A 507-nucleotide genomic window follows, 5' to 3' on the forward strand; every position below is an offset into this window, starting at 1 on the left:
GAAAGGTGTCCGGCTGCCAGGAGGAGGTCGGAGCCGAAGCCCTGGAAAGGTGAAGACCTGGGACCCTGTGGGCGAGGGGGATGAGTGGGTGAGGCCTCACAGAGGGGCCAGTGGGGGGGTCCAGCTAGGGTCAGCAGCACTGACCATCCCATCCCACTCCCCCAGGATGTTTGCTGCCTACCCCCAGACCAAGACCTACTTCCCCCACTTCGACCTGCACCACGGCTCTGACCAGATCCGTGGCCATGGCAAGAAGGTGGTGGCTGCCCTTGGCAACGCTGTCAAGAACATTGACAACCTCAGCCAGGCCCTGTCTGAGCTCAGCAACCTGCACGCCTACAACCTGCGTGTCGACCCTGTCAACTTCAAGGCAGGCGTGGGACAGGGATGGGGGATAGGGGATGGGGGACAGGGACTGGGAGGAAGGACAGGGAATGGAGACTACAGGATGGGGGATAGGGGATGGGGGATAGGGAATGGGGGACAGGGAATGGGAGGAGGGACAGG

The 507-nt window shown here is 62.5% G+C and overlaps 1 protein-coding gene across 1 annotated transcript in view; it reads left to right on the forward strand.

The window, feature by feature from the left end:
- The window catches only part of LOC103797144 (hemoglobin subunit alpha-D-like), a gene marked incomplete at its 3' end in the record, with an annotated part of 1,108 nt that extends 732 nt beyond the window's left edge, over positions 1–376 (forward strand). The window contains exons 2-3 of the mRNA XM_009069343.1: positions 6–49; positions 166–376. Coding sequence (XP_009067591.1) covers positions 6–49; positions 166–376 — 255 coding nt within the window. The remainder of the gene's footprint in view (positions 1–5; positions 50–165) is intronic.
- Between the last annotated feature and the right edge of the window lie 131 nt (positions 377–507).

Source organism: Acanthisitta chloris, unplaced genomic scaffold (genome assembly GCF_000695815.1).
Source record: "Acanthisitta chloris isolate BGI_N310 unplaced genomic scaffold, ASM69581v1 scaffold35510, whole genome shotgun sequence".
NCBI classification, from domain to species: Eukaryota; Metazoa; Chordata; class Aves; order Passeriformes; family Acanthisittidae; genus Acanthisitta; species Acanthisitta chloris.